This window comes from Cavia porcellus, unplaced genomic scaffold (assembly GCF_034190915.1).
Source record: "Cavia porcellus strain 051 isolate PalLab524CR breed Dunkin Hartley unplaced genomic scaffold, mCavPor4.1 scaffold_17, whole genome shotgun sequence".
Lineage (NCBI taxonomy): Eukaryota > Metazoa > Chordata > Mammalia > Rodentia > Caviidae > Cavia > Cavia porcellus.
In genome coordinates this window covers 70079014-70097624 of record NW_026947500.1, presented here as the reverse complement: position 1 = coordinate 70097624, position 18611 = coordinate 70079014, and the positions used below count along the sequence as shown (strand labels likewise).

The window sequence follows — 18611 nt, the reverse complement described above, 5'->3', positions numbered from 1 at the left end:
TCGAAGCTGGCTTGTTCTTGGGATGGGGGCGCCCGGGTGGAAGCTCTGGATGACTCCATTCGTTGGCGCCCCCACTACACCGCGGGGCGCCCCACCGTGCCCTTCTGTGTCCTCCGGCTCCCCGCGCAAACCCTGCGTTTATCCTCCGGGTGCGGTGGGCGTGGCCCACACAGCGCATGCCCAGCCGCGCGGTCACGTGACGTCCGTCATGGCCGCCTCCTTGGCCCGGAGCGGCGTGAGTGGGACGCTGCTTCTGCGGGCGACCAGGGGCTCGTGGTGGAGCAGGACCGGGGAGGTAGCGGCGCGGACAACGGCCAGGACATTCCGGACAGCAGGTATCCCGAGAGCCAGGGACAGCCCGCGTCCACCGGCTGGATGCCCGCGCTGCGGGGCCTCGGCTCACCCAACTGTGTTTTCTAGGCTGGCGCCCGGCACAAGGGGACAGCGGCGGCCCTGAGCGGCCCGGGGACGTGTGAGTGCAGGGGCCAAGTGTCCCGTCCTTATCCCACGAGGTTTCCCGGGTCCCCGCTTTGCCCTGCAGCTTCTCTCTGGGTTCTTTATCTGCCTCTCTCTCTTCTAGTCCTCTGTGGCTTGCACCCCGGTTTCTGACCATGTGCGGCCCCTGAGCTTGTATTGCACCTCCACATCCTCACCCCTGTCTGTCCCCAGGGTGAACGTGGTGTTCATAGACCGGTCAGGCCAGCGGATCCCGGTGAGCGGCAGAGTCGGGGACAATGTCCTCCATCTGGCCCAGCGCCACGGCGTGGACCTGGAAGGTATGAGCCAGGCACAGGCTGTTTCCCACCCCAGCCTAAGGCGTTATTTCAGAAAGTGACAAGTCAGTCTCTTCCCCACTTGTCCACCCTGACTTCCCCTCAGATATTTATAAAAACCTAAACTTTACATCTCTATTTAATAAGTGTTTCTTACAGGCCAGACCACTCGAACTTCTGCCCTTTACAGCTTGTGTTCTTTCTCTCTCCATGCTAGCCACAGTGTGTGTGTGTGTGTGTGTGTGTGTGTGTGTGTGTGTGTGTGTGTTACTGAGAATTTAAACCTGGGCCATCATATTGTTACATCCACAACTCTTTTTAATTTTTTTATATTTTTTGGTACCGTGAATCAAACTCACCACCTCATACTTGCTAGGCAGGCTCTTATGCTGCTGAGCTAAATCCCCAGCCCCACTGGCTTTTTTTTTAAAAGCAGGGCCTCACTAAAAGTTGCTAAGTTGCCCAGGCTACGTTTAGAGTTGTGGTCCACCTGCCTCACCCTCCAAGGGTGATGGGACTACAGGTCTGTGACACCACGCTAGGCTCCATATTGGTTTTCCTTTTTGTTGTTGCTTTTGGAGAACGGCTCTTGTTATGTACTCAGGCTGGTCTTGAACTCACTGTGTAGCCCAGGCTGACCTCAGACTCTTGAGGATCCTCCTGCCTCACCCTCCCAAGTGCTGGGATTATAGGCATGTGTCACCATACCCAGTACACATTGGTTTTCTTGATGTCCTTCAAATAGCCGAGCTCATTCCTGCCTCAGGGTATTTGAATTTGCTGTTCCCCCATGTCAGAGGTGCTTCCCTAGCACATTTATTTCCTAGTTTTTTTGAGACAGGGTCTCACTATGTAGTTCAGGCTAACCTTGAACTCACTGTAGTCCAGGCTGGCCTTGAGCTTGTGGCAGTCCTCCTGCCTCAGCCTTTCACAGCATTTCTTTTTTTTTTTTTTTTTTTTTTTTTGTCTTTTTTCCTTTTTATCGGTACCGGGGATTGAACTCACGACTGCCTGCTTGTAAGGCAGGCGCTTATGCCATTGAGCTAAATCCCCAGCCCCTTCACAGCATTTCTTACTGGCTTGTTTCTTTCCTTATCTGTCCAACAGAGAGCACAGAGTCCCTGTTCACATTTACCCATTGTGTTTAGTGGTACTGAGATGTAACAGGTATTAGATGAGCATTTGCTGAAGGCAGTAACAGCAGAAATTCCTTGAAGCAAATTAATACATGTTTACTTCATAGAATAGAGGAAACTATTACTCCATTTTAAAGATGAGGAAGCTGAGCCCCAGTTTTAGTAGACCTGATCCAAAACAAAGTAAGTGACAAAACTAGATTCAAAACATTCGAGTCTGTACCTGCTTGTCTTCCAGCTATTGAGGAGGCTGAAGTAGGAGGATCTCAAGTTCAAGCCCAGCATAGAAACTTTAGCAGTTTAATAAGAACTTACCTCACCGGGCCTGGAATTTAGCTCAGCGGCACAAGCACTTGCCTTGCAAGCAGGCAGTCATGAGTTCGATCCCTGGTACCGATTAAAACAAAAAAGACCAAAAAAGAACTTACCTCACAGTAAAAAGAGAAGAACCGGAAGAAGCTCTTCGCACCAGTCCTGCAGCATGTTGGTGCAGCGCGTTTCAGCGTTTTAGCCACTAACGTGTGCTGTCCTTCTGTGTTCTGTGACTGCTGAGCACACAGCAAACACAGGCCTCCGTCTCCAGTTTGATCCCGCTGGGTCCAGCAGGCCTACAAGGGAACGTTCTGCTACGTGCAGTCACTTAGGTGGTCTCTTTGTTGGAAGAATGTAGAAGGGAGCCTGATATAATCATAACGGGGCCGGGCATCATGGTACATGCCTATAACCCCAGCGCTGGGAGGCTGAGGCAGGAGGATCACAGTGAGTTTGACGCCAGCCTGGGCTACACAGTGAACTCAAGCCCAGTGTGAGCTACCCAGTGAGGCCCTGTCTGGTTTTTGTTTTTTGTTTTTTGTTTTTTGTTTTGTACCAGGGATCAAATTCACCACCTTGCATTTGCCCGGTAGGCACTTGTACCACTCAGCTAAATCCCAGGCCAAGACCCTGTCTTAAAAAAAAATCATTAAAGAGAGCAAGACATTGGGAGGTCCTGCCTGGCTTGCCTCCTGTAGAAGTGGTTTTGTTCCAGAATCCTGTAGATAACAATTCAGGTCAAAATTTGGGACGTGAATATTACTTTACTTTTTTTTTTTTAAGAAGGGTCTCGCTATGTAGTCCAAGCTGGTCTTGAACTCATGGTCAGCCTCTTGCCTCAGCCTCCCAAGTGCTGGGATGATAGGTGTGTGCGACTATATGTGGCTTTGAAACGTGAATTATTTTGGTGGGGGGAAAGGGTCTCACAGTGTAGTCAGGCTGGCCTTGAACTCCCGTTGTAGCCCACAATGGCCTCAAACTCACAGTGATCCTCCTGCCTCAGCCTCGTGAGTTCTGGGATTACAGGTATGTGCTACAGACCAGCTTGTTTAATATTTTTAAAAAATGTTTTTATGGTGCTAAATGAGACACAAAATTAAAAGGGAGAAAGTGACAAGAAACAGAGACAGGGGCATCAAATTGGGGGATAGTTCATCAAATCCCTGAAGATAAGAGGGATCCAGCCAGGGAAAGATTGAAAAGATGAATATTCTGGGCCATGGGAACAACAGGTGCAAAGGCCCTGGGGAAGAGATGGACTGGACATATGAAATGGTCAGTGAATAAAGGAGGGAACAGACCTCATGGACAGCACGGAGGGTTTGGACTTTAGCCTGGGTGTGAACACTTTCTGCAGAGCTTCCAACCAGGAAGGCCACTGTCCCCAGGTAAAGTTCTCGGTGCCCTGTCTGAGGGGTCAGGACTGTGGCAGGGCCATACGGACAGCAGAATCTATAGCTGCTATACCTCCCAATCCTGACACTGCCCCTTCTCCTCCACCCCCCACCAGCCGGGAGCAGAGGACCCAGCGAGGGACACGGTAAGGCTTCCCAGGCCACTGAATGGGCCTGGCCTGGCCCTTCAGCTACTGGAAGTCACATCCATGCTGTCCAGTGGTTCCTCAACCAAGTTCTCAACCGCCCTGGGACACCCTAGATGTACCGTTGGTTCTGTTTGTTTGGGGTTTAGGGCTTTGGGGGGGTTTTTGAGACCAGGTCTCACTGTGTAGCCCAGACTGGCCTTGAGCTCAGCAGAGATCCTCCTGCCTCAGCCTCCTGGATGCTGGGATGACAGGCGTGTGCGCCACACCTGACCCGGATGTCCCTTTGCAAAGCCTCCAGGCAGCTGAGGAGCAGAGTGCTGGCTGAAGGACAGGGTGGCAGCCAGCACAGGAGGGAGAGCTGGCACCCGCAGTGCAGTCACAGCTCCTGGCGCCTGTACCTGGATGTCACCCGTCTGTCCTTCCTTCTCTTTTCGCCCCAGGAGCCTGCGAAGCCTCCCTAGCATGCTCTACCTGTCACGTGTACGTGAGCGAGGCCCACCTGGACCTGCTGCCTCCCCCTGAGGAGCGGTGAGCAAGGTCCCCCGCGCCCCTGCCCTTGGCCATCCCTCCTCCCTCTCCAGGAGCCAGCTGCTCACTGTCCCCTTCGCCCCAGGGAGGACGACATGCTGGACATGGCGCCCCTGCTCCAGGAGAACTCCCGCCTGGGCTGCCAGATCGTGCTGACTCCCGAGCTGGAAGGGGCGGAGTTCACCCTGCCCAAGATCACCAGGAACTTCTACGTGGACGGCCACGTCCCCAAGCCACACTGACGGGCAGCAGGACCAGCCCAGGACTGTGGTGGCCCTGGGAGCAGGACTGAAGGGAGAGCAGAGTGGCCGGCCGGCCCGCAGTGCAGACCCGGGAGAGATGGGTCGCAGACCCGGGAAGGCCATCGCCCCACAGAGGACAGACCCAGGCTGTGGTTGGGGACGGGTGCCTCCCGGGGAGCCTTCCCAGGCCCTGAGACATAAGGCGTACCTAGGGGTGGACTCGTCCCAGCGGCAATAAAACTGTGTCGCGGCACTCTGGCATATCGAGTGTGTTTGGGGCCAGCGCCAGCTAGATCTGCAGCCACATCTGCGAGCCTCCCCTGGAGGTGAGAGGGTCCTGGGGGAAGCTGTGGCCGAGGCCTGCACCCCGTCCTCCGTTTTTTTGGTTTGGTTTGGTTTGGTTTGCTGTTTGTTGCTTTTGGATATGCTGGCTTTTTTTTTTTTTTGCACCGGAAATGGAACTCATGACCTCAAGCTTGCCAGGCAGGCGCCTCTGCCGCTGAGCTAAATCCCCGCCTCAGGCTGGTTTTGAACTCACTTGTGGCCCAGTTGGCTTCCAACTCGCAGAGAACCTCCTGTCTCAGCCTCCCAAGCGCTGGAATTACTGGGGTGTGCCACCAGCCCAGCTTGGGACGCCCCTCTTCTGACAGCACTGGGCTCTCCGCACCCCTACGGCGGTGGAGGGATTTGCAGGGATCCGGAAGGAACAGTGGCCACTCTGAGGGGCGGGATGCAGCCACCCGGGCCCTGAGGGCTGTGCAGGAGCCCAGGAGGGCCCCGCCCCCCCCAGCTGCGCCTCTTTGCACCGGGAGCCGAAGCGCCCCGACGCCACCTCCGCCCACAGGTGGCGCCCATTCTCATCAGGGCTTCTCCGCGGGGGCGGGGCGGCCACCGAGATTGGGACGGGGACCGGGCTGGCACCATGGAGGCTGATCTTGCCCCGGACCTGCTGAGGGAGCTGCTGGCCCCACCGCGTCTGGACCCCGAGCCGCCCCCGGGACCCTCGGCCCAGCGGCAGCCGCGGCCCGTGCAGTGCCCCAGGCCCGGTGGCAGGTGGGTGAGACGCCCTCCCGCCGCCTCACTGACCCGCGGGGTCCACGGCCCGATCTCGGGTTCCTAGGGTCACCCCGGGGTCACCGCGTGAGCTACCGGCACTCACAGAGGTCCGGTTCGAGGCCCGAGGGACACGGGGGTCAGCGGAGATCAGAGGCCTGCATGCTCCGCCCCCCGCTCCGGGGTTCCTGCGCGAACCACTGGGGGTCGCACGGCGGGGGTCAAGGGGGGAATCTAATGATAAAAATCAGAAAGCCGAGCTGGCATGCTGCACGAGGTTCTAGCCCTGCCCCGAGAAAGAGAAAATGGAAATAAAGGTCTTAAAATGATAAAAGCCGCCCTGGAGCCCTGGTGGGTCCCTAGGGCCCCGAGTCGCTGGGTAGCGAGGTGGTGGAGTGGACCAGACTGGCCCTCTTTGATTACTTTGTAACTTTGAAATCTTCTAACCACCCCGTGCTGCCCCAGGGCACAGGCTTAGGCAGAACAGGTGCTGGTGGGAGCCCTGGGCTCCTGGACCCAAGTCACCCGGGAAGCCCTGACCGCCCTGCCTCTCGTCCTCAGGTCCCTCTGGCCCGTGTGTCAGGACTCTGTCACCATCCTGCGGCTTCTGCAAGAGACAGAAGAGGGCCAGGCCCTGGCCCCCACCCAGGCCGCCCAGGCCTTGGGGGCCTGCTGGGAGCCTGTGGCCCGGGGGGCTGCAGGCCCCCTGACCATGGCCAGGAGTTCCAAGAACAAGCAGATCCTGGGCAGCAGAAAGTGTCGCAGCCGGGAGTCCCCTAGGCCAGCTGCAGCCCCGCCCCAGAGAAGGTCCCGAAAGCAGCCCAAGCCTCGCCAGGGAGCCAAGCGGGTGGACCCCGCGTTCAAGGGGGTGACCCTGAAGTTCCAGATCAAGGCGGATTCCAGCCTGCAGATCTCACCCACCTACAGGTAGGTGCTTAGCGTGTGTGGGAAGGGCTGGAGGACCCCAAAAGCCCAAATCCAAGACCGTGCCAGCGCCTTGTGTAAAGCTGCCTAGTGTTTCCCTAGGACCTGCGGTCCCCTCCATGAACACTCGGTCAGCTCCGTGATGCGACCTCACACACACAGCTGGCAGCCACCTCCTCCTCCTCCTCCTCCCAGCACCCTGGGAGACTGAAGCAGGAAGCCTGCAAGTTTGAGCTCAGCCTGGGCAACTTAGCGACTTAGTGGGAGTCAAAAATAAAGGGCTGGAAATGGAGCTCAGTGCGAAGGGACGGGGGAGAGGAAACAAAAACCTGCCGTCCACCTGCCGCGGAGATAGTTACAGCCAGCCGGGTTAGATCAGCGGCCCCAGGCGCGCCTGCCGGGGAGTGCAAGGCTGTGCGCTCGGTCCCCGGTAACAAAAACAGTTGCCAACGGTGTGCGGTGGGGCAGGCCGTGGTCCCAGCACCTAGGAGGCCGGGGCAGGAGGGTCGCTGCCAGCGCGGGCCAGCTGGGCCACACAGTGAGTGGCCCGGAGTGCACATGAGACCCTGCCTCAAAAAAAAAGAGATTACAGCCTGGTGTGGGGGGTAGTGACGAGAAGTCTGGACATGCCAGCGCAGATGTCAGGTGTGTGTCCCCCGAATGCTTTCAGTCAAGTGTGCTCCTTGTGGTTTGCTTTGTCTTGCCCTGCTAAGGCTGGAGCCAGGATGTCCCAGAGCTGGGTGGCCACGGTGGCCCCGAGCTGCTCCCGGTAGGCCAGGTGTGTGCCGCCGTGCCCGCTTCTTCATGCCCCGACTCAGGCCTGGCGTCCTGTGCCAGCCAGGCTTGGCCGCAGCTTCCAGCTGCTCTGTGTGTTCCACACAAGTGATCTCAGCCAGCTTTGCCAATAGCAGGCAGAGCAGCAGGAGGGACAGGCTTGGACGGGTGCAGCTCTCGGCTTTGATTCATTTATCTATGTGATCGTTCTGTTGTGCTGCGAACTGAACCAAGAGCATCTGTGCTGAGCTCCACCTCCAGCCCTTGTCATTTTTAATTTTGAGACAAGGTCTTCAAAATTCACTGAATTGTGCAGGCTGCACTCAAACCTGGGCTACTCTTGTCTCAGGCTCCCAGAGTCCGGGGATCACACCGCCACAGAAGGCTTATGTGAGCTTGTTAAAGCTCTCGGAAGCCCATTTTTCAGATGAGGAAACTGAGGCCAGGAGGGAGACCCACCCTGCCTGGGTCACACAGCGTGGGTGGGGAAGACCTGGCGGCTGTCATTTCAGGACTCTGGAGGCCGAGGCAGGAGGGTTGCAAGATTGCACACAGCCTGAACAACATAGCAAGACCTCGTCTCAAAATATAAAATAAGGGCAGGGACGGAGCTCAGTGCAAAGGCCCTGGGTTCAGTCCCTGGGGTGCTGGGTTCCTTGGTAATGCACCTTCCTTTTGGGGGACCATCGGGGACAGGATGCAGACCCCCCCAGGCTAACACCTTGTCTCCCCCCAGCCTGGCCGGCAGCAGCCAAACTGAGGGAGCCCCCGAGAGCCCTGCCAGCACCGCCGCCACCGAGCCCAACCCCAGAGCTAGCGAGGCCCTGGGTGAGTGAGCCCTCCAGCCTCGGGAGCTAGAAATGTTTGGGGGGCTGATTTCCCGTCTCCCCAGTCTCTCCCTGCCCTCCTTCCCCACCCCGCTTCCCCATTTAGCCGGCTGAGTCACCCCAGCCCCAGCTTCCACCCGCCGCCCGGCTCCACCATCTGTCTCTCTTCCTGGCTCCCCCTGTGGCGGCCCAGAGTGGGGGGACCATCGCGGAGCGGCTCACGACAGCCCTGCCCCGCACAGCCGCAGCTCACGCCGACTCCTGGCTCTGCTGACGGCTGTGCCGACCTCTGACCCCACAGGGCCCCGGCGCTGTGCGTCCTGCAGGACCCAGAGGACGCCCCTCTGGAGAGACGCCGAGGACGGGACCCCACTCTGCAATGCCTGTGGGATCAGGTGCTCAGCACAGCAAAGGGAGGTGGGGGCGGGGCCACGTCATCCTCAGGGCCGGGGTGCCAGGGCGGCGGCAGCCCACGCACTCAGGAGGCTGAAGCAGGAGGATCCCTGTGAGCTCCAGGCCAGGCTCTGTCTCTGCTCTTTTGTCTTTTTGTGACAGGGTTTCACTATGCAGCTCAGGTTGGCCTAGAACTTGTAGCAATCCTCCTACCTCAGCCCTCTAAGTGCCGGGATTCCAGTCATGTGCCACACACTCACACACACACACACACACACACACACACAAAGCCGGAGGTGATGGTGCAGCCCAGTAACATGGAGGCTGAGGCAGGTGGATTGCTGTGAGTTTGAGGCCAGCCTGGACTACCAAGCAAGTTCAAGGACACAGGCCTTTCGGGGGCAGTGGTGGTCTTCTGGAGGTTTCTGGGCCCCTGCTGCATTCTCAATGGTGGTTTCTTGTACCCCCACCTCAGGTATAAGAAGTATGGTACCCGCTGCTCGGGTTGCTGGCTGGTGCCCAGGAAGACTGTCCAGCCCAAGAAGCTCTGTGGCAGATGCGGGGTGTCCCTGGGCCCTCTCGAAGGCCCATCTCAGGCAGTGTAAGCTGTCTTTCAGCCAGCTGAGTCTGTTCTACCTCAGTTTCCCCAGGGAAAGAAGGGGCAGAGCTCCCAACGAGTGAGGAGAAATCCAGCCAGCCCGCGTGCAGGGGTCCCAGGGTGGAGACTGGCCCCCCTCTTCCGCCCAATCAGGCTTGGCTGGGCCCCAAATAAAGGAAGTTCTCAGTATCGATCGGTGTTACTTGCTGTTGGCAGTGCCATATGGGGCGCTGCTCTGAGGGAGAGCGGTGTGACGTGGCATCCCAGCCGGGGCACTGTCGTGGTCTGGGAAGGAGGGAGGGATGAAGGTGTCTGTTTTTCCCAGGTGTCACTTGGAGTTAAGTCTGGGCCCTTCACACTGAGCTCCATCCGAGCCCTTTTTATTTTTTATTTTGAGGTGGGGTTTCACTGAGTCACTAAGATGCCCGGGGTGGCTCGTACTTTCGATCCTCCTGCCGCAGCCTCCAGGAGTGCTGGGATCACAGGCACGCACAGCACGCATGGGGCGAGCAGCTTAGCAAGACTGCACATTCAACATGTGAAACTTTCTGACTGCGTCTGTAAACACACGGCTGTTTTTCTCCATTTGTTGACCAACGACTTTATGTGTCAGACCCCAGTGGGTGCACGTGCTGGTAAACAGAACAGGGGCTGGGGATTTAGCTCAGTGGCATAACGCCTGCCTTGCAAGCAGGCGGTCGTGAGTTCGATCCCTGGTACCGAAAAAAGGAAAAAGACCAAAAAAAAAAAAAAAAACAGTCACAGCGAAGGCAAAGGCCCGGTGGCAGGCAGGATTTTGTGGGCTCCCAGGACAGCTGGGAGGTACCTCAGAGGTAGAGCACCTGCCTGGTATCGAAGGGCCTGGGTTCAACCCCAGCTGCGGTGGGGGCTTCCCCCCATTTCCTGTCCCCATCTTTGCCTGTTGTCCGCCCAGCAGCCCATGTGCCTCGGAGCTGCCGGCCGACTTCCTTTTCTGGGACCCAGTGTTCTGCTTTTGAGGAGCAGAGGAGCAGGAGGGGGTGGAGGCCCAGCTGTTCTCTCCTTCTGCCTTTGGCGGAGGGGTGGTGATGCCGCGTCTGTGCTCCAGATCACATCATGCATCCCCAGTGGAAAGGCAGTGGGGGTAAACTGAGGCACTGAGGGTGGGCCGGGGTGTGTGCCTCGCTGGCAGAGACATCCTGAAAGCGACCATCATAGTCACCTGGGACCCCCCAAGGGCCCCCGCCTGTCGGGACAGCCCAGCCAGGCTTTGCTGGTAACCAGGCCCGGGGAAAGCACCTGAAGTCCCGCTGCCCAGAGCTGGGGGCAGAGGGCATCGCTGGGCGGAAGAGACAGGCGGGGAGGAGGAAGTGGGCACCGCAGGCCCTGCCCGGGGTCCAGGACTGCAGGAACCGGGGTCGGCGGCCAGCAAAGGGTCACAGGGCGCAGATGGCTCGGAGTGTGCCCGCCGCATAGCGGACTCTTAAATAAATTTGTAAAACAGAAACTTTTGGGGGGATGGGTTATGCTCAAGCTGGAAATTCCCCACACCGTCCACATTTCAGAGCCCGCAGCCCGGTAGTTGATTGCCACGAGATCGAGGCCAGCCTGGGCCACATAGCGAGGACCCCCCCCAGCCCCGTCTCTCAGGAACACGTGTATCCGTTAATGTGGGGGGCTGGGAACGTGTCCAATCCCCAGTGCCCCCCAGAAACCTAGAAGAACCCGGGTCCTTTATAAAAACTTTATTGGGGGAGCCGGGTAGAAAATGGGGCGACGCCCCTAGAGTTGAATAAATAAATAAATAAATAGCGCAGTGATCAGCCCCTCTGGCAGTGGGGCGCCCCGGCCCGCGGGGAGGGCGCAGCTCAGGCGGGCGTCAGCTGGATGGCGAAGACCTCGCCCTCCTCGGCCGGGGACTCGGCCGCCCGGTCCCCCGCCTCGGCGCCGCCGCCCGCGCCGTTGAGACACACGGCCTCGCCCGAGCTCTCGGCCTCCTGCACGTTGTACTCGCCCTTCTTGCACGCGGTGGAGCGCACGTAGACGGCCAGGCCCGCGCCCGCGGCCAGCAGCGCTGCGCCCCCCGCCGCGCCGCCCACGGCGACCCACAGCCAGGGACCTGCGGGAGGGCGGACGGACAGACGGACAGCCGAGTCAGCGCGCCGAGGCCCCCAGCCGGGCCGGGGGACTTAGCCGGGAGGGATGTGCACGGAGCCCCGGCTGCCCTGGGCTTGCTCCAACCCTCCTTCCACGGAGGCAGCGCGGCCTGGGGCTGGGTCACAGGTCCCACCTCCCACTCGGAGGGGTTTTCATCAGGAATCGAACTCAGGACTTAGGGCTTGCCGGCCGGGCGCAGGGCTGCTGAGCTGTAGCCCCAGCACCCTGCCCCCCGCTTTTGATATGGTTTGGTTTTGAGGCAGGGTCTCACCACGCAGCCCCGGCTGGCCGTGCATGCATGGTGACCCTCCTGCCTCAGCCTCCCAAGTGTGGATGCCAGGCGTGCACCTGGCTCCCTTCCCTTGATCACTACTCTACTTACTCTGATGTCATCTGGGGTGACAGTCAGAGGCGGGGTCAGAGCCCAAGACTCAGGTCTCACCCCTCTTCAGAGCCACTGTCTGGGCTGCCACTTACCGGCCACGCGCACCGTGATGCGCCGTGCGTGGCGCCCATGCGCGTTGGTGGCCGCGCACTCGTACTCGCCGCCGTGGCTGCCCACGGCGCCCGCCACGCTCAGCGTGCTGTTGTTGCTGGACAGACCGATGTTGGGAGCCCCCGGGGGCGCACGCCAGCTGATCTGCGCCGGAGGCCACGCCTCAATGCGGCAGGTCAGGGTGAAGTTCCCGCCGGGCCTCACGCTGGATGGGGAGGCAGCCAGCTCGGCCACCACAGGCCGGTCTGCAGGGACAGAGGTGAAAGGTCACAGCTGACCAAGTCCCACTGACCCACAACAGTCCATCAGAGACCACCCCTTCTCAGACAGGCACCCCCCAGCCTATGGTGGGAGACAAAAATTCTACCCCAGCTGGGCGTGGTGGCGCAGCCCTGGAATCCCAGCCCTCGGGAGGCTGAGGCAGGAGGATCTTTTCGAGTTTGAGACCAGCCTGGGCTACAAAGTGAGCTCAAGGCCAGCCTGAGCTGCACTGAGATACTGTCTCAAAAATACCAAAAAAAAAAAAAAAAAAAAGAGTTCTACCCAGACCGGTGTGTATGTGCACACCAATAATCCTAGAATTCTGGGAGGCCGAGGCAGGAGGGTTGCAAGTTCAAGTCTAACCTGTGACTTATTAAGATCCTGTCTCAAAGAAAAAAAAAATTAATGCTGGGAATGTAACTCAATGTGAAGGCCCTGGGTTCAGTTCTCGGTAACCTCCCCCAAAAACTGAATTAAAAAATCGTGACCTTCTTACTCATCGGAGGATGAGACCTGCCCACTGTCTTGAGCCGGCTGAGCTCCTGCTCCCCGGACTTTCCATGAGCCCCAAGTTGAGGCCTGGATTCCTCCTCCCCAGGACTGGGACCAGAAGAGGTGCCCTCAGCTGCCTTGGGCTCTGCCACCCCGCAAGTCCCTTTTCCCTGTATTGAGGGCCGTCCATCCTGCGCCCCCCTTACATTCCACGCCCACGGTGACGGTCCGGAAGTCCGTGCCGTGCGCATTGGTGGCCTCACAGCGGTAGGTCCCTGCATCTTCCCGGGATACGCGCGGTCGCTCGAGCCGGGGCGTGCCTTCACGCAGGCAGCGCACGCGTGGGGACGGGCGGCCCCGGGCCGAGCAGGCCAGCACGGCAGCCTGAGCCCCTTCCAGCCACGTCTGGTGACTGGGGCAGGTGGCCTCGTCCATGTGTGGCGGCGCTGCAAAGCAGCCGGGAAGGGATCAGGGGGACGCACTCGGGGATCACTCCCTCCTTCCCGCCCACCCGGACCCCGCTCACACTCCGCGCTCACGACCACAGTTTTGACCGAGGAGCCGTGGGGGTTGGTGGCATTGCAGAGGTAGACCCCGGGTGGCAGGTCGCTAGAGAGAGGGGGTCCCCGGGGGCCGGGTCTGGAGGAGACCAGGGGCAGCATCACCCCCTGGTTGGCGTCCTCCGAGCCTGCGCACTCCACGCTGGGCTGTGGCTTGCCATCCACCTCGCAGGGGAACAGCGACCCGGATCCTTCCACCCATGTCCAGTTGCTGGGGCAGCCTGGCTCCTCAAAGCTGGGGCCATCTGCAAAGCGGGGAGCCGGGGTCACAAGAGGACAGACAGGAGTCCCGGCTGGGGTGGCCCGAGACGCTCCTGCTCACACTCCACAGTGATGGCCACAGCTTTGGTTGCAGAGCCTCGCGCGTTGGTGGCCTCGCAGTGGTAGGTGCCTGCGTGTTCCCGGGCCACGCGCAGCAGCCCCTCCACCGCGTCGGCCTCGCCGGAGCGCACGCAGCTCACGTTGGGGGCCGGGACCCCACGCGCCACGCAGCTCAGCGATGCCTCGGTTCCCTCCACCCAAGTCATGCGGTCTGGGCAGCCCACGTTGTCCAGCGCCGGCGCGTCTGGAATGGGATGTGTGGCGCTGATTTGGGGGACCGATCTGATGTTCCCCCTGTGCCCCAGGACCGCCAGGAAGAGGTGGGCAGACTGTTCCCTCAGTGGGCCAGTACGCTAGCCACTACTTCGGACTCTTACTAAACTGTTTTTGGTTGATTGTTTTTTTTTTTTTTTGGGGGGGGGTACCCGGGATCGAACTCACGACCTCACACTTGCCAGGCCGGCGCTTATGCCGCTGAGCTAAATCCCCAGCCCATGCTAACTGTTTTTGAAACTTTGTTCTTTCTTTGCTTTCTGAGACATGGCCTGGCTCTGTAGCCAAACTGGCCTGGAATTCCCAGCGACCTTTCTGTCTCAGCCTCCCAAGTGCAGGAATGACAGGCTTCAGAAGCCACCATGCCTGGCTACAGGTTTGCAACTTCTTACAAGGCCCCCACCATCTGCAGTCCCTGAGACCGCAAAAGCGACGCGCCCGTTCACGCCCCACTCACACTCCACGGTCAGCGTCACGTCCTTGACGGCCGCGCCCTGCGCACTGGCCGCCGTGCAGCGGTAGGTGCCCGCCAGCGCGCGCGTCACCGGACCAGGCCGGCCCAGCGCCAGCACCGCCCCGCCGTCCAGCCGCGCGCAGTGCACCGAAGGCTCCGGGTTCCCTCGGGCGTCGCAGCGCAGCGTCTGCTCCGGGCCCTCAGGCCACGTCCAGCTTCGGGGACAATCGGAGTCGTCCAGCCGGGGGGCATCTGCGGACAAGGGTCCGACAGGCTAGCGGTGGCGAATGAAGGATCGCCCCGCCTCCCCGACAGGGTCAGGGGCCCGGCAGGTCCTCCGAGGTCGCCAGCTCACAGAGCACGCGCAGCTCGGCGCTGTCGTTCTTGCTAAGCGTCTCCCCGTCCACCTCGAGGGTGGCAGAGCAGAAGAAGCCACGTCCGTCGTCGTTCTCAGTGGCGTTGAACTGGAGCTGGGCAGGCTGTCCCGGTGCTGCAGCTGGAATTCCCTCCAGGGTGACCAGAGCTTGCGTCCCCGCAGTGCAATTTACTGTGACCATCTGCCCCTCTGGGGCGCTGGGCTCGCTCAAAGTCAGCAGTGGTGCGGGGAAGCCTGGGGGCGGAGCACTGGCACGAGTCCTCCCGACCACGCCCCTCTACCGGCCAACCTCCGCCCCATCTCCGCCCGAACCTCTCACAGCTTCGAACAAACCGAGGCCCCGCCCCTCAGGCTCCGCCCCCTCAGCCACTGGCTAATCCTCTGCTTAGCCCCTGACAGACTCCCTGTTCCGCCCACTGTTTGGCCCCGCCCACTCATCCCTCTGGTCCCACCCCAGCCGCCGAGGCCCCGCCCACTCCCGCTTACTGTAGACTGTCACGTTTTCCTGGGCCTCCCGACTTTCGCCCCCTAGGGTCACGTTGCAGACCAGCTGCCTGGAACCTTCCTGCTCAGCGATACCGGTGGCTGTGGCAGTGGCTGTGAGGGTGTCCCCCTCGAGGGTGACATCAGGATTCAGCCTCTGGTCCCCCAGCGCGAGGGAAACCCCAGCCTCAGAGGCGGGAAAGAGTTTGTCCAAGGTGCAGCTCACTGGCCATTCTGAGCCCACTTCTAAGAGCCGGGGACCATGGAGACGCGGGGGCTCTGGAGACAGGGCTAAGGGTGGAAGAGCAGAGCTTGGACTTATTATCATCATATTATTGTTGCTTTTTGAGACATGTATGTATTCCAGGCTGGTTTTGAACTCACTAGGTACCTCAGGCAGTCGTCAACTCACAGCGATGCTCCTGCTTCAGCCTCCTGAGCGCTGAAATTACAGGCCTGCGCCACCACGCCCACCTCAGCATTTGAATCTATACTGAGCACTCACTATGTACTAAGCCCTTAACATGCACATCTTGTAACACCATTCCGAAGGCACAGAGGCGAAGCAAGCCAGCTGCTGTTTGTCGGAGTAAGGATCAGCATTCAGATGCACGGGCCTCTGAACTGCTTCCAGCTCCGCCCAGTCTCACTTGGGGCTCCCGATGCCACTCACCGAAGGTGCGGAGCTGTCTGGGCGCCGAAGTGTTTTCAAACAGCCCCAGGCCGTGCGGCCGCAAGTCCAGCTCCGCGCGGCAGGAGAAATTAGCGCCGTTGTCCTCCCTGCGCGCCAGCACCGTGGCCGTGAGCACCGCGCCCCGCGCTCGGGGCGGTTCCCCCGTAAAGCTCCGGCGGATGAGCTCCTGCGCGCCCCGCAGCAGGGTCAGTGTGAGGCTCCCGCGAGGTCCGGCTCCCGGGACCCTGCAGCTCAGGGTGAAGTTCTCTCCCACAGGCTGCCAGGCAGGGAGCTGCACCAGCTCGACGCGATCCGGTTTCTCTGCGAGGGAAGGAACCGCTGTTTTTGGAAACGCTACACCTTGGGGAGTCTACAAGCTCAGACTCCGGGGCTTGGTGACCCGGTGGGTGGAGCCCGAAAGGGAGGACCCCGAGGTCCGGGGGCGGGGCGCGACCACGCAGAACTCACGGAAAGTGCGGATGAGCCCGCGCGCCTGCAGCGTGCGCCGCGCGCAGCGGAAGAAGCACACAGGCTGGGTCTCGGGCTCACGGATGTCCACCAGCTGCCGCGCCAGCCAGCGCAAGCCCCTCTGGGTCCCGTTGCGGCGCAGCGAGGTCTCCAGGCCACCGCGCTCCGGCCGAGGGCAGTTGGTGCTGCAATTCAGCCACAGCGAGCCCCCGCGCTCCACGAGCGCCACGCGGGGCTGCAGGTCCGCCCAGAAGGGCTCCTGCGCGACCGCTGCCCGGGGAAACGCGGGCTCAGCCTGGGGAGCCAACTCCCTGAGATCTCGGCGCCCCTCGCTGAAGGCAGGGCTTCCCCAGGACCCCCGAGGACCGCGGTGCGCAAAGAACCCAGGAGTCCCACGGCCCGCCTCGGCCTCGGCTTTGGAGCTGCTCTCCGAGTCCGGACCTCCTCGAGGCTGGCACTCTGCCACGGAGTCGGCCCTGGCCCCCAAGGCTCCGAGGAGGTGGTAGGGGTATGGGGGAGGGGAGAGAGGAGCGGGGAGCTGGGGTCTGGGGTGCGCACAGCAAGGCTGGGAGGAGGGGACTGCTGATGGGGGATGGGGACCGAGCCTGGTCCTGAGGTCCTGGAAGATGACCAGGCGAGGGGGAGGCTGAGACGGGGGCGCAGGCAAAGAAGAGAGGAGTCAGGGTCAAGCGAGGTCCCCAGATGTGGGTAAAGAACGTGGAAAGGAGACTCGGGGCAGGACTCGGGAAAGGACCCGCGGGAACCGCCGGGGGACCTGGTTGCCAGGGCTCAGGGTGGAGCGGGAACAGCGCCCCTGAGTCACATTAGTTGGGGCTCTAGATGGGGGTCTCTGCGCATCGCAGGGGGGCGGGAGGGGACGGGTGTCCGTGGACCACGGTGCGCCGCGGAGCGGGAGGGGACCCCCGGGGAGGGGACGGGGGCGCTCCAGGGCCTCCAGGGCGCGCGGTTGGGCGCAGAACACCTGGATCTCCCAGGAAATAGGTAGCGCCCCAGGAAAGCGGGAGTTGGGGAGCTGGGTCTCCGTGTGTGTAGGAGGGAGACAGCGACGAGGACGCGGCTCCGGGTGAAGGCAGAAGCGTGGGACGAGCAGAGGGCGGAGCTGGGAGGGGCGCGGGGCAGCCGCCCGGGTCCCTCAGCGCCGTCCCCGCCCTGCGCGGCCGGAGCGCTCTTACCTGCGAGGCGGAGGATCTCCAGGCCCAGGGCAGCCCAGAGGCCGAGTAGCGCCCGGCACGGCCCCGGCGAAGGCCCTGGCATCGCCGCCGCGGGGGAAGCGCAGGAGGCGAGGGGAGCGCGAGTGACGAGCCGGGCTAGAGGACGGCGCGGCGCGGCGGGTGGAGTGTGGGGGAGGCCGGCTTGCGCCCGGGGATTGGTTTAAACGTTGGTAACTTGGTTTCCAAGGAGGGGGCGGCGGCAGAGGCGGCGGCGGCGGCGGTGGCGGCGGGGAGGGGGGTGCGGGAGGCGCGCGCGCGCCGGGCTCCCGGCCTTGGGGAAGGCTGAGAGCGAGCGACCCCCGGAGTCTACGCGGAGGTCAGCTCGATCGCCTGCAGCCTTCTGGGGGCGACCACGCTCTCCCGCGTCATCCCCGGCCGCGACGCGGAGGTGGGGGGATGCTGGCTTGCCCTGCCCAGACCCCCCCACCCGTGCACGGAGGCTCGGAATCCGTGCCGGACCCCAGGCTCCGCCCCTCTCCTTAGCTCCTCCCAGCAGCGCGCCCCTTAGGGCGGAGATTGATTTGGGGGCGAGAGGAGTTCTAGGGGAGCGCAGCTTGGGAGGGGGTACGCCTCCTCGTCCTGGTGAACGGGGAGGGGGAGCCCAGGCTTACAGCCACACCCCGGGTCCTTCTCCGGCTCAGCTCCCGCACGCGATGGAGGAGGCGGGGACCAAAGTGCCAGCGAGTCGGGGACACGTGTGCATGCGCGCAGCCTTCGCGGGTGTCTAAATTAGAGTCGGCTCGACTCGGGGTCTGCATTTACCCAGCGTGCAGCGGGCAAGCGTCTAGGCGCGGGGGAGCGCCTTCCTCTCCCGAGCGCCTCGGAGCGCGTCGTGCGCTCGGCGAACCCGGCTCCGGCCTCCCGTGTGAGCCTCGATTCTGCAGCCACGCGAGACCAAGAGACCAGCTGTGACCCTTTAGACCCCGCATCTGGACTCCAAGCTTTACCACCCACTCTCTCCATGCGCCCACCTGCCCGGACGACTGCCAGCAAGCTCGCTACCCTGACGCGAGCCTGTGACATCCCTCGTGGGCCATCTGACTATCTCTTTCTCGCTGTCCCTACGTGGCTACCTCGCCCCTTGTGGTTCAGTGTGAACTATAGGGATGCGTTCTTGTTCCACCGCGGGGTGGCGCTCCGGAAGGCCCCCCGGTCCAAGGTGGAGGTGGGATTTAGCTCAGCGGCATAAGCGCCTGCCTGGCAAGTGCAAGGTCCTAAATTCAAGCCTCGGTACTAAAAAAAAAAGTGAGTGGGGATGGGAGTGGAAAAGAAAGTTAACAACC

At 61.3% G+C, this 18611-nt stretch overlaps 3 protein-coding genes across 5 annotated transcripts; 2 read left to right on the top strand and 1 right to left on the bottom strand.

Moving 5' to 3' along the window:
* The first annotated feature begins 20 nt into the window (after window positions 1-20).
* Window positions 21-4787, top strand: Fdx2 (ferredoxin 2). 3 transcript variants are annotated; one of them, XM_063228647.1, is made up of 7 exons: window positions 21-335; window positions 421-472; window positions 670-776; window positions 3184-3247; window positions 3732-3761; window positions 4205-4292; window positions 4378-4787. In XM_063228647.1, the coding sequence occupies exons 1-6, from the start codon at window positions 23-25 to the stop codon at window positions 4284-4286; spliced, it is 648 nt and encodes a 215-aa protein (XP_063084717.1). In that variant the 5' UTR covers window positions 21-22; the 3' UTR covers window positions 4287-4292; window positions 4378-4787. The 3 variants fall into 3 exon arrangements, with proteins under 3 accessions (XP_063084717.1, XP_063084716.1, XP_003460905.3); XM_063228646.1 differs by lacking the exon at window positions 3184-3247; XM_003460857.4 differs by lacking the exons at window positions 3184-3247; window positions 3732-3761 and having other exon boundaries at window positions 59-335.
* A 169-nt stretch (window positions 4788-4956) lies between these two features.
* Window positions 4957-9292, top strand: Zglp1 (zinc finger GATA like protein 1). The gene is made up of 5 exons (XM_003460869.4): window positions 4957-5587; window positions 6149-6514; window positions 8022-8113; window positions 8414-8507; window positions 8981-9292. Exons 1-5 carry the CDS (start codon window positions 5457-5459, stop codon window positions 9108-9110), a joined length of 813 nt encoding a protein of 270 aa, XP_003460917.2. The 5' UTR covers window positions 4957-5456; the 3' UTR covers window positions 9111-9292.
* A 1520-nt stretch (window positions 9293-10812) lies between these two features.
* Icam5 (intercellular adhesion molecule 5) lies at window positions 10813-17778 on the bottom strand. The gene is made up of 11 exons (XM_063228636.1): window positions 17290-17778; window positions 16097-16366; window positions 15629-15949; window positions 14959-15246; window positions 14452-14706; window positions 14100-14348; window positions 13371-13613; window positions 13015-13293; window positions 12695-12934; window positions 11717-11980; window positions 10813-11201 (listed from the first exon to the last, which is right to left on the bottom strand). The coding sequence occupies exons 1-11, from the start codon at window positions 17369-17371 to the stop codon at window positions 10951-10953; spliced, it is 2742 nt and encodes a 913-aa protein (XP_063084706.1). The 5' UTR covers window positions 17372-17778; the 3' UTR covers window positions 10813-10950.
* Window positions 17779-18611: the final 833 nt, after the last annotated feature.